At 39.0% G+C, this 14,237-nt stretch overlaps 1 protein-coding gene across 1 annotated transcript in view; it reads left to right on the plus strand.

The window, feature by feature from the left end:
- The window catches only part of LOC133984078 (CUB and sushi domain-containing protein 3-like), a 212,287-nt gene that overhangs the window by 140,343 nt on the left and 57,707 nt on the right, over positions 1 to 14,237 (plus strand). Inside the window, exons 44-48 of the mRNA XM_062423328.1 lie at positions 4,549 to 4,694; positions 5,262 to 5,342; positions 7,229 to 7,342; positions 13,279 to 13,467; positions 13,860 to 14,006. Of these exons, the coding sequence (XP_062279312.1) occupies positions 4,549 to 4,694; positions 5,262 to 5,342; positions 7,229 to 7,342; positions 13,279 to 13,467; positions 13,860 to 14,006 (677 nt within the window). The remainder of the gene's footprint in view (positions 1 to 4,548; positions 4,695 to 5,261; positions 5,343 to 7,228; positions 7,343 to 13,278; positions 13,468 to 13,859; positions 14,007 to 14,237) is intronic.

Raw genomic sequence — 14,237 nt, forward strand, 5'->3', positions numbered from 1 at the left:
CCTCTCATTCATCAGCTTATGGCACACATCAAATTAACACTGTTTTCTGTATACAAAGCTGCATTAAAAAGTCTGTTGACAACGGTTGGGAAGCAGTCTGTCTGAATTAATACGTTATGTTTGTTATAGCTTTACAAACCAGTAACACGTGTTTTTTTTCTCCAAATAACACTAAGCCATGAGCCACAAAATATACCCTTGTTAAAGCTTTATTCATATACTCAAGGACAAACTGGAGAGTATATAAGATTTTCAGGATAACTTTCTGTATTGGGTTGAATATTTCCCTTATTCATTGCTAAAGCAACCTCAAAAACTGCACACAATGGATTTAACAGTTGACAAAATGTTATGGCAAAAGAACAGTTGGCCAACTTTTGCACACAGCTTTAGATGTGACACCCTGCATTAGATGAGCCAACAGACATCCAAATACTGTATATTGACCTTTGCCTGGACATCTGTGAATTCATCTTTTTTTCCTGTCAACTTCCCTTACAGTCCCTTGCTGGAACAGAATAGATTTTGGTACGTGATAAAATAAGAAAAACTGAAGTAAAGTCTGAGTCACTGTCTGTCCCTCTACTGCTACTCACTAAACTTATAGTAGATGTTTATCTGCAGTTGCCCTGTCAGTGTTACATAAAAAAAAATCATATCAGCATGGAAACAACAGCTCTGAATGACTGGATTTTCAGTATGTAGAAACAGTAAAACCTTTAGCTCTTGACAGATGAATACAGCAATATGCTATACTATGCTGTCTGTAATCTGTCTCTCTTTATCTAACTGCAGTCTCTCTGTAGCATAGTTAGCCTCAGGCAATCATGGAGCTGTCCTCATGGGTGATTGAGGAGGGAAATGCCTTCCAACATCTAAGGATTGTCATTCATAGTATAGGAGCAGGGGCAGATCTCGCAAGGGGGCAAGAGATGCAGCTACAGCTTGCCCCCAGTTGCCCCCCCTAGTTTGCTAGCTCTTTAAACTGTAATTATGAAGTAAATGTATATTTCAGTCAACACTAGGTTCTTAAGGTGACCAAAGCACTGAAATAAGCAAGAAATAGAAAGGAGATCCATAATTCATAATGCTCACTTTCGTCCTGTCAACTGTCGGTATGGCACTGCATCAAACGTGCACAGATACAGAGTCACAGTAGGTCAGAGCAGCACAACATACGGGTCAACTGAGAGCTGCAGCTGCGTCCCAGAGACACAGCAATAACTGCAGGCATTAATTTTGGTTTAATTTACTTGTAAAGGGATCATGTCAAATATTAAACATACATGTTGCCATTTGATGTATTGTACCAGAGTTGACTTAAAGCTAATTTACACCTGCAGTCCCTTGGCAGGTCACAAGTATGAATACAAATATGTAGAGATAAGGTTGAAATTCTGCAGAAAAACAGAATTAATCACAAGATGTCACCCTTTATCATCCTGAGCCTCAATTTTAGTAGATAGATGTTTGAGTCCACCATGTTTCGGGAATGGGTTGTTGGGACTAGCATGATAACTGCATGTCAGTGCCAGGAGACCTATTATTTTTGTTTAATTAGAAAATATATAACTGCCCTTCAACAGCACAGAGTCTACACATAAACAGGCTGCTGTCTTCTTGACTGTCAGACTGAATATATTAGCCATCAGGGGATTAATTAGTCTAAATATCACTCAGTGTTAAATCTGATTAATTTGATTGTTTTATTGTAATTTATTAACCACATACTCCTACAGTGTAATGTGATAGATGGCCTTTAACCAAAAGATCCTTTCACATCTTGACTACTGTAGGTCAGAGTAGTTGGACTGGCTGCAGTACAGACCAAAAATGAAAAGGAAGGGCAAAAGCGGTGATTTTTCCAGCTTTTTCAGCAAGAAAAGTGTTGATTTTATACATGTTAGTGAACATTTTGCTGAACAGAATATCAACTGTCACCTTAAGCTGTATTACTGGTCAATATGACATGCAGTAAGAGCTACACCGTTTTTTGTATGAATGCTGGTATCTTGTTCCTGTCCATTATCAGGAATGTGTGTATCAAAATAACTTAAAGTAAGAATAAATCTAAAATACATCTGTGTATTTTTTGTTAAACCTACAGAAGAAGAATTGTATTTTTATATGGGGGTCCCCACATACCCCACCCTTCCATGCCATCCTGCCAAAACGTCTTGCCACCACTTTACCACCCTGTGTAAATTTTTTACATCCAACACTTTGTGGGAGGAGGGAGCCACTGGCACTCGTGTTTTCAAATAAAATAGCACATAAACAATCTGTCCCCTGATGGCAACGTTTCATTTCCCTGCCTGACTGCCACCTTCCATTTTGCTGATCACTCTGAAATGAAACTGCAATAAGTCTTTTTTAATATATAAGATATTAAAGGTGCATACACTTACAAAGAAAGCCTTTAGTGTACGTCATTCAGGTGAATATGCCTGGAGCTACCTGAACTACAGTTCTCTTGCACAGAAATAGCATTTATATATATAATAGAAAAGTACTGTCTTCTCCCATGAGTCTGTCCTTTAATCCCCTGAGAAAAGTAGAAACTTGCTGTCCCCACATGCTACACCTAAAAAATGTTAACTATGCAGCTTATTCCAGTTAATTCTCCTCTGCATTCATTAACAGAGGTGCTTCTGTGTTTTGCCACTGCAGTAATGCAGGCTTCACAAGTAGCTTCAACGCTAATGACAAGTATTATCACCCCATAGCCATTCACCCATTCATCTTGGGGTGGAGGATATGGAAGAAATGTTGAGAGTTAATGTAGTTTTATGTTGCATTAGCGATACATTATCATATATAGATTTCCTGAAAATTTCAATTTGGAAGCCACTGAGGCAAAATCCTATGAATCCAATACTGCCATAAATTAGTTCTTCTCATTGAATTGTAATATTGCTCTCAATACACCCAACAAGAGCTAGAAATAACAATAGGTTCAGTTACCTCAGTACAAACAATATGGAAAACACCAATCTTAAAGGTTGCTCTTTCACCAGTTACACAGTATATTGACATATTGCACAACCCTAAATCTTCCAATCTTTCAATCCATTTTCAGCTATTTCCCTCCATCTTTACCTGGGGGATCCTGAGATCCTCCCCGGCCAGCTGGAATACATAAAGCTGTTCTGGTTTTGCCCCTGGGGTCTCCTCCCAGTTGGAGTCGAAGTAGCTCCACAGGGAGGTATCCTGGGGGCTTCTTAATTAGATGTCTGAGCCACCTTAGCTGGTTCTTTTGAGGAGGAGCAGTGGTGCAGCAGGTTTCCTCTGAGCTCCTCTTAAATATCTGGCTACTTACTCTTTGACCCCAACCTGCACAGGCAGTTTATTTCAGCTATTTGTAACTTCACCTTCAGGCTTATCTCCTTTTCTTGACATAATATTTCAGTACTATGCCACTAGTAGTAGTTTACTTCATATTTTTCTACTTCCTTGTACCCTCATTTGGGAACAAGATAGATACTTCAATTCTTTTACTTGGGGCTGCAGCCCCAACTGCTGGATGTGGATGCTGTCCAAAACATGACTCAGACCTGACAGCCTGACAACATTCAGGACCTCTCATCTCTGGGTTAATCTCATCAACCCCTGGCATTGTGCCAATAACTATGCCAGTGACTGACTGCCCTTGCCTCATATCTTTGTATCTGTTTTGTAATTTGTAGTTGCCTGAAGGAGTTGGTAGGCTGGTTTCCATTACTTTAAACATATTATCGTTGTCACATGTTTGCCACAATGTATTGAGCTACAACTTTAAGTGAAAAACGAGTTTGATTGTCAGAGTATTCAAATGTCATTAGAACTAGAAATAAATTGCCATATGCTGTAGCAACAGTAATGTATGGATCTGGGTTTAAACTCACATGGACAGATCAACACTTCAGAGATAGCAGCTAGGGTGAAAATCTAAAAGGTCATTATGATTTAATTAAGTTTTGATTCCCAGGGCTACAGTTCCTTGTACATCGTGGTATTCTGTTTCATGGTATTCAGTTAAGGGCTTTATGATTTTGTGATAACCATCCATTCATCCATTTCCTAAACGCACTGATCCGCTCAGGGTTGTGGGGGTTGAAGCCGAGTTATAACCGTACATCCTAATTATATACATACATGTACAGAATATTAACAGTCTCGGCTAACATTAAAAACTGACGTCAGAAATAGACGTCACAAAAGTTGTTTTGGAGTTTTTGTCATTGATTTTTTTCCCTTCTAAACTTTATTCCCCATCAATATGTAACATTACTGGAGGGGGAAAAGTTTCAGTACCATACCGGCTCATCAGTTAGCATATAATCCACTTCTACTTTGACACTGTTGATTAATGTGAAACTTTTTTCTTGGATTGCCAGAATAACTTCTGGGACTGCAAGACTGCTTGGGGATAACTAGACCTGCTCTTTGATCCTAGCAACTTATTAATAGTGTTTATTCATAAATCATTTGCTCTCACTTTCTCATTTCCTTCCCTTTAATACCCATCACTTTCTCTACCTCTCTCTATCTCTTAAACTCATTGTGCAGGGATGGACCCGACCAGGCCTCGCCTCAAATTGGTCAGTTCAGTGGCAACTCTGTACAGGAGGGCGTGTCCACCACTGCCAATCAGATCCTCATCAAGTTCCACAGCGACTTCAGCACCAGCGGCTTCTTTGTGCTGCATTATTACGGTACCCTCCTCTTTGATACCAGCTAAGTAAAGACCTTGTTCCACACTGCTGTAATGATCCTTATTCATTTGATCTTCAGTTCTCCACATTGCAGGGGCCTCGCTGTTGTAATAAAGATCACAAAAGAACAGTAGGAGATTGTCCCTGTGTTTATATATTGTAACGCCTTTAATATTCCCTCCCCTATTTTTTGGAGTCATTATTTGGCCTTTCTCATTTTGCTACATAGTATTGCTTCCAGTTTTGTATAATGATAAATGATGAATGCCTTCCTATGCCTATTTTACATCTGCAATATTAAAACGCCCCCTTGAAAAGACGTTGATTAATAATAAAATGTCCCTCATCTCAGCTAAATTAGTGATTGGTTTTTGATGATCATGAACAATGATAGGTGGCAATTTATGATATAATCAAGTTTCAGTATGATTGGAGAGTAAAAAAAAAAGGACTGCAGTTATACAGAAAAACACACACACTCAGTTTCTATGTCCCTCGCTGTCTTTCTTGAGTGTATGCATGCACGCACTCTGTTGCAGTGTTCAGTGTTTGTCCTCTCCCCAACAGCATACCAGCTGAGAACATGTCAGCCACCCCCTCCTGTCGCCAACGCCACTGTTCTAACCGATGATGACGAGTTTGAAATAGGTATGTCTAATTTTATTTTTGCTTGTTTACTGGCCAAGGACAATGTGTAATAAAATGAATTTGCGCCAAACATAGCTGGTAATTTACTTGGACAGCACTAGATAGAGGAAAAAAATATTGGAAGGGATTTATTAAATAATTTTAGTCATTAATTAATTAATTAATTCCCCTGTTAAGTTGAACCATCTGTTTGTTCATTGAAACCATTGTTTGTGTTTACATCTATGTTGTTGGCCTTTATTTGTTTTACCTTCAATTGTCAATTCATCTCTAGATCTATGCATTTTACAAACTAGTCCAGTGCCTGTTCAGTACATGCCTGCTTGGAACGTGCCGATTGCTTGGCCTCCAGCTGCTACTTCAACCTATAAAAAAAAATTAACACAGCTGATATGAGGTGTGAATGAGTATATACAACATGAAAGAAACTAACATTCTATGACATATGTTAAAAATAGTAAGTATTCTAATAGTAAATAAATGTTCTTTCTCATTCCAATGCATTTAAATATTAAATCATTTGAAAAGTGGATATAGGGCTCCTAGATTCCTATTTTCTATGCCTCCAGTTCACATTTGAGTAAGTATGTTTGCTCCAAAGATGTGTGCTTTGTCTGTAGTGGTACTCCATTATTGCCATGGTCTCACAACTTATGAGACAAACTGGTTTTGAATTGCCCGTGGATAGTATTTCCTTTGTTTTACAAGCATAACTGCAGTCATTATGTATTGGGCTCTGAGCACTTACAAAACACATGTAACCTATGCTCAACTATGTACCTGAACACCTCCTGTCTAGGTACTCACTGCTGATGATTTGCTAAATGTGCTGCTAACGTTACGCTTTCTGTCTAGACGCGGGGTCAGATTGTCCATTCTTCATTAAAAGCTTTATCTTCTACTTTCCTCTCTTTAGAGCACTTTTCTCTGAGTCATGTCACGCCTCGTCTCTGGTCTCTCCCTCACATGCAAGAGTCAGTCAGCAGAGCCCTAAAGCTCTGCCCTTGCCCCTGCACAGAGCGTAGCAGCTCACTGATCGCTGGTTTATTAAAAGTTTATTAATATTAAATGCATTGCGTGTCCAAAATTTGACACTGCACGTCCTTGGGTCCCCAGCCCTACACACACCAAGTGTGGAGTCAATCAGATGAACAGCTCAACATACATCCATTCATACATAAAACTGGTTTGACTGTGGTGTTGTTAAATTTAACATTCTCCTGTTATACCTCAGCTGAATAGATATTTTTGTTTCAGTCATTCCACCTGCCATATGCTCTTTGTCTCTCTCCCACCCTTTCCTTTTTGTTCTTTGTTCTTTCCTCCTTGCATTTCCTTCCTTCTTTTAAAATTGTTCAACTCTTCATGCAATAAAATATTAGTTTGAGGGCAGAGATAATTAGCTCTTCATATAAGCTGTTTGTATTTTCAGTGTTCAGAAGTGATTAGGAAAGTGAATTAGAAATCATATGGCTAGTGGCTGCCTCACTATTCTGATTTTATATGTGTGTGCAAGTGTGCTGTTCTGTAATGTAATGAAGTGCCTACAGTACTCCAGCTAGCTAAGGGGATGTCAATCTTCATTAGAAAATGTGTTGTTGATTACTACTTCAAGTGTTTGTAATGAGGAAGCTCTTACTAACATATAGCTCTGTGGGGGATGTGTGTGTGTGTGTGTGTGTGTGTGTGTGTGTGTGTGTGTGTGTGTGTGTGTGTGTGTGTGTGTGTGTGTGTGTGTGTGTGTGTGTGTGTGTGTGTGTGTGTGTGTGTGTGTGTGTGGTTGGGTGGGCGGATGAATGGATGGATGTGTTTTTTTCTTGTCCACCTGCGGCTTGTGTGTTTGTGTCTGTGTGTCTATTTGATTGTTGGGGTAAATGACCTCACAGGGGACATTATTCGGTACTCGTGCCTGCCAGGCTTCACTTTGGTGGGCAGTGAGATTTTGACCTGTCGACTTGGAGAGAGGCTACAGATGGATGGACCCCCACCAGTCTGTCAAGGTTGGTTTTATTCAATATGTGCATGGGTCTATGGGTAGGTTTTTATTGTGTGTTGTTGTACAGTATTCCCTTGTTTTCATGTGTTTGGATTCTTTTGTCTGTGTTTAAATGTTTGGGTTTTCACATGCAGCCACACTTATGTGTATGCATATCCACTATCAGTAATGTGCACCTCTACGTGTGTGCTTGGCACCTGCCAGCCCGGGTTGATAGCAGTCTGCAGCACCCACCGTTGATGCATCAATTAAGAGACTGCCAGCAGGTGCCTTCTAGGAGACTTCTGGTTGCAAACAGCATCTCTATTCTAATCAAGACTTAAAGAGGAGGCATACTACTGACCCAAGATCATAGACTCGCACTCTGCTAGAACACTTGACTGTGGACGGTCGGTGTGAAAGAGATTACACATCAGCAGGTTTCATCAATGAATAGTTTTTGCAATATAACAAGGTAAATGGTGGCTAGGTTTTATTTTTTCACCGTGTTTTGGGTAGAAAGAGAGGCAAGCTTATATTTTACCCCTTTAATCCCTGTACAAATGGCCCCATGGGCTTCATTGATGTAGAATGTGTTCCTACCCATGTTTCTTCAGAAGATGGATTTTCAAAGAAGAAGCAAAGGAAACAAAATGTCTGTTGTCTGCATCAGAGATTTTGTTTAGACCAAAAAACAAATGCCATCAGCCTGCCTGTCGCGCCAATACATCTCTGCTGATGACAACAGAGCACTCTCAAACCTTCTATTCCCTCTGGAAAGGCATCTTTTGAAGTGCCCTGGAGTCCTTTGTCTACAAGTCTTGGGTTGATGAGCATTTTTGTCTTTTTATTTCTAGAAATTGAGTAATCACATTGGACTTGTGATCATGGCATGACAGATTATCAACACACTCAGAGCCTGCATTCATAAAGCATCTTAGAATAGGACTGGTGATTTGAAACCTATTTGTACATCCCTAACTGTTATTATTTGATGTTTGACATGACATCATGGTTCTCCACCTGTAGCAGTTTTTCAGATGACATTGTTTAGCTCTTACTCGTAAGAATTTGACTGATTCCATTTCAGTACATGGACTGTGCCGCACAGCAAAAAAGAAAGAAAAAGAAAAGTCATCACAAAGCTGAAGACAAGTGACCTGACCAATGATCCAGCATCTATATCTACTCATATTCTTATACTTTATTTATAAAGGCTACATGCAGCACTGTCAGTGAATAGCTCTATTAGTTTATGCACTGACATAGGTCAGAGGAGACGAAAAGCATGATAATTTAATGAAATTTGCATTGATGTAAAGTAGATGCATGTTCCAGAGTCAGAACAAGCCCACTTTTACTTGTGCTGCATTTGGCCTAACTAGCATTTTTCAGAATAAATTATTTATATAAGTACAGGGGGGTATGAAGTCCTGCTGCATTTTATTAGCTTGTTAGACGGTGTGGAATGAACAGAGATAGGAAACAGAGGAGAGAAAGGCACCATTAATACTGCATCATACCGGTCTGGCTTACAGTATCACATTAAGCCTGACATGTATTACAGAGATGTGCTTTCCAGTGCTTTATTTCACTGTTTGCTCGAAAGTGACCAAATTAGCAGATCAGCAACAATAGGAATAATTTAGAATCATTTTGTCTGTTTATTTTGTGCCAAGCTAAGGCAGTCAATCACTTGAGAGTCCTGGAAGAGATTTCCAGCACTTGTTGGTCTTGCCAGCTCACCTCCTCATGTGTTACTGACTATATAGCTCTGCCAAGACGATCAGCTAAAACTCACATAATGTACTTGAAATCATTTCAGAGGCTCTAATTTGAGAAACTAAATTAACCTGCCAAACCCAGATGGACAAATCATGTTGAATTGTTCTGATAGAACATTTATTTTCAGTTGATTTCACTGTGGGGGACAATCAATCATATACCAGATGTCTTAAACTATTTTGATGTTGGACGATACAGACGGTCATACATCTTAGTAAACTGAGTTGTGCACTGCCAAGACAATGGGTCCTCTTAGTCAGGTTACCCTAAATGGATATCTAGGCACATGAGATGTTACATGCCAAACATTTGCAAGTGCTTTGGCAAAATTCAATAAAATGCACAGTGAAACAAGCAGTGTATGTGATAGGCATACTTTAAGAGTACAACAAAATCCGCCACATGATTAGTCGTCATACATATCTCTATCGGACTGCTCCATATCACCTGTATTGAGCATAGTTAGGACTATTTTAGGACGTCTGAGGTAGTAATTCATTGTTTGACATTTTCATGGATCACCTCATTATTGTAGTCGAGAATTTGAGTTGGATATGTTATGCCCTTGTGCCACCTCTAGCATGAAACTAATTGCTCTCCTTGGGACATGTAAAGTTGAACTTAATTTGAGTTGACCTGCTATTCACATCCAAGAGACTGCTACAGTAAGCTTATAAAGGGGCCTTTTGCTACCGGCAGCTTGCCGATAGGGCAGGAAAAATAATTCTCCTGTGTTCACAGATTCCGCTTTTGTTTGCTGTCAACCCCTCTGTTAATTGTCAATTTATGCTTATAAGATAACACTGAAATGTCCTTGCATGGCTATGCAATTTCACCCCCAAATAGCCCTGGTTTTTAAGATATTTCCCCAGGCTCTGTCTTTATGAAAGCCTATGAGGAAGGTTATGCAGTAGCTTTGATCAAGGATAGAGCCACAATTGAGTTGACTGCTGTGTTTGCTTGGTAAACCATCTGCCGCACTGAGCTTGAATCTAACACATTACATTTTGACTTATTGCTCCCTATCTTCACATTCCCATTGATTTCACATCTTCTGTCAGAAAATCTAATGAAAGACAATTTCAATCCCCTAACCTCATCTTCACTACACTTATGTAACCTTTATTGTGTAATGTCTATATAGCGACAGTATGTTGCAGCCATTGTCGTGATATTGTCATTCCATATTCAGTGTGCTGAGTGAAAGAATAAACAACCAATGGTTTGCACAAGGCTTTTCTAAGACACTTGCAGTATTTACAAAATTTAACAAATGCCAGTGCCAGTTCTTTTTAAACAAATCAAGTTGGCTTGCATATCATTCTAGCAAATAACAGATAACAAAAATGTACATTCTTGAGACACAGTATCTTTTGCATAGTATGAGTAGTTGCGGTAATTACTTGTATGTAACAGTTCCAGGGGGACATGGATGGCCAGTTAATATATTCCACCGTTTAACACTGATAAACTTGAGATTAGATGCCGATCCTATTTAACAGATAAAACAGAATTTAAATGCTCTTGTTTGTCATGCTTACTGTATTTAAACAATTGCATTTATAGTTGTACTGCTTTCCATTGCTGTACACTAAGGCACAGAGGTCTCCATTTGTAGTATAGCCAAACCAACATATATACACATCTTAAGTTTCAGTCTGCTCTCAGGGTAGCTGTAGCTTCCAATCCTTGTCATGGTAACATGGATTGTAAAACCCATCCTAAAGAGTAACAGCACTGAGGTGTCTCAAACTGTTTAAAGCCTCCCATGATTCATTTTTTTAATCCCTGCACCTAAAATTTCAGGCAAAGCAGTTTAAGCCATAGCTGTGCTTAGTGGATAGACTTGTGTTTGTTGCCTGGCAACGTTAGCTTATTAAACAAGTACTGGGGGTTCAATTATTTCAATGACAAACTCTTTCCAGATAGATGGCTCTACAGTATGTTCAGTGCATTAGATCTTGTGAAGTGAGCCAGTTTCATGTACATCTTAAAGCAATACAATATGGTAAAGTGCTGCAGGGGAAGATGAACCTGTGTAATGTGTGAAATACATGAAGTTTTTCAGGTTGACAGCCCCAGTTTATTCATGTGAGAGAAAATGATATAACATTGAAATGAAAAAATGCTAGTAGCAATGGATTACAAATTTCACACTTTTTTCTTTTGAATCTATGCTGGTTGTATGATAAACATATCCACGGGCATCAGTAGGAGCAGAGGCTCCTGCTGACGCAAGAACTGAATCTAAAGCATTACACTGAAGCACTCATGTGAACTGATGTAAATGCGTTAACCGAAGACCCCATTCTGAACTCCATCATATCACCAGTGAGAGCCATAATTCTCCTGCCTAGGATGAGTGCCACGCTGAACTGTGGTTTTCATCATGAATGCAAAAGCAAGTCTCTAATGGTCTTATAGTGTCTCTCAACACACTTAAGTTTCTTTTTCTTGTCAGCAAAGTGTGGACATGATGTCTTGACACGCAGTACAAACAGCTAAACATTGATGGCACAAACACAGTAAATTATTATTTTTTTAATTTGTAAATTAAATTGGCTATAAAATGGCTGACTGAGTACTGAGCTGACTCACTATCACCCAGTACTCTGAATTGTACTAAAGCAAGTCAGGGAATTCCCTTAATGCGATGCAGTGTTTATGTGAAAAGAAACTGCTTTTTAAAGGCTTGGCACAAAACTCCCACTTTTTTCTTTGTATATCTGCTATTGTGGTATATAAAGTGTATATTTTCATATATTTCCTTCTCAAACTCATCATTTCCATGGGACTAAAAGTGTAAACTCAGCCTACACAGATGCTATTTAGTATTGATCTTTTAGCATTGACTCATGTACAGTTGGGAGCAGGTCTATAGCTCCTTTTTTAAATTGTCCACAGCATATGCCCATTGCGGAGCACACGATAGAAGACGAGAGCACAGTGATTGAAATTAAATGCAAATGTACGACCGCTTTGAAAAGGGAAAAAACAAAAACAAGCTAAATTGTCAGACAAATATGAGAAGGAAAGTACTGATCGTGCTTCTCAAACTGTCAAGCAATGGCAGTGATGTTGATGAAATATTGCTGTATTGATACTGAATTGCTAATTTAGTTTTGGCAGTCGATATTTTTTGCCTTCATAATGAATACAGTACAGTGTTGCTATAAATGTTGATTTTCTGCCAATGTTGTTATTCTGTTTATATTTACATATTTATTTTTTCTTTGATTCACCTATGTTTTTTTTATGTTGAGAAAAGGTAATAGGAGATTTTCTTGACCTCAGGGCCCCCACAAAGAGCTTTTGGTGTATTGTGTGACTTTAGAAGTGCATTGTTATTTAGAAAATCACTGACTTTGACTTTTTGTAGATCGTATCTGACTGTTATCAGCCGGAGAGGCTGTTCTAGGTCAGCCACGTTAAACTTTTGCAGTCACTCGCCAGCAGGAATATTCACACTGCTTTGTGTTACATTTCTTTTTCTTTTTCTTGATGTATGTCCGATTGTTTCTACTGACCTTTTTATTTGGAACAGTTGTTCGCATTAACCTTTTATATGAGTCATGTTTCTTCACTAGTGGCCCTGAAGTCAAAGTGTCTGTTAGCACTAGAGAAGAAAAGAAAGAAAAATGACTGTATTCCAGAAATGCCAGGATACAGGAAATGAAGGGAATCCTCTGAGTTGATACACATGAAGTCACACACGAACATGCACAGACTATCACACACACACATACACACACAATTTTTCCATACAAAATTAGCTGTCTCAACTACTGAGTATTATTATTTGATAGATTGATATCAGGGGAGCTCGGTGACACCAGCAGACTCACCTGTTCAGCCTGTAGGTGCAATATCAGTCTCACTGAAATGTAATTTTTTTCAGGACTAGTTTTTTTTGCCAATGTAATTTCTACTGTCAAAGTTGAACATTCCCTCCTTCCTTTCCCTCTTCTCGCTTCTTCTCTAATTCTGCCTCCCTTTCCCTTCTGTACCTCTATTTCCCCAATTTTCCACCTCCACTGGGCTTTCATCTACTCTTTCACCTCTTCCCTCAACTACCCTCTCTCCCCTCTCCTCTTTTCACTTTCTCTGTTGTGCCACTTCCTTCTCTTTGTCTTCCGCTTACACCGCCTTGCTCTTATCCTGTTTATCTCCTCCCAGTCCAATGTCCAGCCCACGAGGTGCGTTTTGACTCAACGGGGGTAATCTTGAGTCCTGGCTACCCTGAACATTACCCTAACCTCCAGATGTGCTCATGGCTGATAAATGTGGAGAAGGGTTACAACATCACTCTACACTTTCAACTCTTCCAGACAGAAAAGGAGTTTGACATCTTGGAAATATTTGATGGTGGGTTCACTTGTTTTTTTGTGTTTGTATTCTCTTGTAAAAAAAATTAGTAAGCAAGATACAGAAACGTTTTTTAATTAACTGATATTGACGTGTTAGTCTTGCGTTATGAAGTGCCTCTCAGCAAATCATTCTTTCCTTCTTATTTTTGTGTTTTCAGCACAACATTTCAGCATTTGCTCATATTCTGAATGTGGTATTTTAGAGCTGAAAGCTTAACTTTTACTTCCATTTTTTTGGATAACTATATAACCATAACCATATGATGCCATAATTAGATAGCATTTAACATATAGTTAATTCATTATATGTTTTCCAACAAATGAAATATGCATAGGTGTGTCTGTGGATGCTAGTTTTTCATGCGAATCTTGTGTGTATGTTGTGTTTAGGCCCCAATATCTACAGTCAGAACCTGGCATCACTCAGTGGTGACATTGACACACCCTTCAGCCTGACCACCACGGGCCACCAGCTCCTGCTGCGCTGGTCCTCTGACCATGGCACCAACCGACGAGGCTTCCACATCAGATATGTGGGTGAGTATCAAAGTATGTATCCAGTTTATAATCATTTTCTCTTTTTATTAGTGCTATTTGAATAGATATAGCCTCTTAAACTACTACTACTACTAGGGTGATAAAAGTCATGGGTTTACAATATATGTGTTTATATTTCAGGCAACATATAGAGACACTTTAATTGAACAAATAATAACCTTCTCTGCTGCAGCTACTGGGTATTGCTGTGAATATAATGTGACCCCATGA

This window comes from Scomber scombrus, chromosome 7, assembly GCF_963691925.1.
Source record: "Scomber scombrus chromosome 7, fScoSco1.1, whole genome shotgun sequence".
NCBI lineage: Eukaryota > Metazoa > Chordata > Actinopteri > Scombriformes > Scombridae > Scomber > Scomber scombrus.